Raw genomic sequence first — 1,417 nt, 5'->3', positions numbered from 1 at the left:
TCCATCTAATATTTCATTCTGCAATCAGTAAACTTCTTGGAATATGATCAGCAAAGTTGGACAAAATTCCTAAGTTGAACCCTACGTATGAGGGTTTTTATGAGGCATGTCTTTGGCCTTAATGCAATCCTCTTTAATTGGTTGTATTTCTTCATATTTGAGTTCCATGTTTCATATTTTCTTTTTAGTGATCTACTGCTTTCTTATTCCTCTTCCTTAGGTGACCATGCAAGGATTGCAAGGTCCCCAGACTTGGAGGTTGTTGCTTCTCTTATTGATGCCATTCAAATATGCTGGATATCCTATGCTCTTAAGTGCCATTACATGGACAAGGATGATAACAATTTTCTTTCCTCTGATCAGCACATCTTCTAGTTGCATCCTCGGAGCTTGTTTGGTTGATGTAAATTCGTCATCTGTAATTTCCATATCATTCTTCTTTAGATAAGTACTTTGTAGATGTACTTTTGCTTATGCTATTTCCACATATTTAACTTTCAGGTGCGAGTCTTCACCATTCAATGGTGAAGAGCTTGTGAGAGATGGTGGAATACCTCTTCTTGCAACCCTCCTTTCCCGTTGCATGTGTGTGGTCCAACACTCCTGCCAGGCCATCCGCTACTATTGTTGCTAGCATAATGCGAACCTTTTCAGTTTTGAGTCAGTTTGGAAGTGCGAGAACTGAGATGCTCGAGTTTTCAGGATTAGTTGATGACATTGTTCATTACACTGAACTTGAGCTTGTTCCTGCTGCTATTGATGCTGCCCTGCAGACCATTGCTCACCTTTCTATCTCCTCTGAAATTCAAAATTCCCTTTTGAAGGCTGGTGTACTGTGGTAAGATAGATCATTATATTGTTATGATTATGCTTTCATCAGTTTTCTAGCATGAGATTCTAGTTTCTGGAAGTTTGCAGAACACTACTGTTTCTGTTATGGATTTCTTGACTGTCCTTTTATATTTATCGCTTAACCTAGCTCCAAGTGACATATTGCTCAGTGACTTAGCTTTTATTCGTTCATTACTTTTCACTCTTTTGCCCATATAATTCTTCGTAGCTCATATATGGATATTGAATAATGAAATTACCCATATTCGTCTATTTATAATGCTCTTTGTGCTCATGTGGATGACTTTGTTGCTGGCATTTTCTCTATGTCTGTCTGAGCTTGTATAGAAAATTTATTTGCTTGTGAAGGTGGTCATATTTTTACTTTTTTTAAATTGAACAAAATGTTGGAACTCTAGTGTTGAAGATGCTTTGTGGTGACTATTCTTTGAATGGCAGTAATGTACTTTTTCTACGTGAAGTGTGAAAACTTAAGCTTTATGAACAACATGAATTTTGAAGCCACTGCATCATCTGGCACATGACTGTTACATCTTACAAAAACCACTCCGATGTTTCTCAAAAA

At 37.3% G+C, this 1,417-nt stretch overlaps 2 protein-coding genes across 2 annotated transcripts in view; both read left to right on the top strand.

Annotated features, from left to right (window-relative positions):
- Positions 1 to 599, top strand: part of LOC110011448 (dnaJ homolog subfamily C GRV2-like) — a 1,366-nt gene extending 767 nt beyond the window's left edge. The window contains exons 2-3 of the mRNA XM_020691536.1: positions 221 to 403; positions 502 to 599. Coding sequence (XP_020547195.1) covers positions 221 to 403; positions 502 to 528 — 210 coding nt within the window. The 3' untranslated portion in view covers positions 529 to 599. The remainder of the gene's footprint in view (positions 1 to 220; positions 404 to 501) is intronic.
- Positions 600 to 631: 32 nt separating this feature from the next.
- Positions 632 to 1,417, top strand: part of LOC105180071 (dnaJ homolog subfamily C GRV2-like) — a 2,234-nt gene continuing 1,448 nt past the window's right edge. The window contains exon 1 of the mRNA XM_011103726.2: positions 632 to 838. Coding sequence (XP_011102028.1) covers positions 639 to 838 — 200 coding nt within the window. The 5' untranslated portion in view covers positions 632 to 638. The remainder of the gene's footprint in view (positions 839 to 1,417) is intronic.

This window comes from Sesamum indicum, unplaced genomic scaffold (genome assembly GCF_000512975.1).
Source record: "Sesamum indicum cultivar Zhongzhi No. 13 unplaced genomic scaffold, S_indicum_v1.0 scaffold00308, whole genome shotgun sequence".
NCBI classification, from domain to species: Eukaryota; Viridiplantae; Streptophyta; class Magnoliopsida; order Lamiales; family Pedaliaceae; genus Sesamum; species Sesamum indicum.
This window is presented reverse-complemented; position numbering and strand designations above follow the sequence as displayed.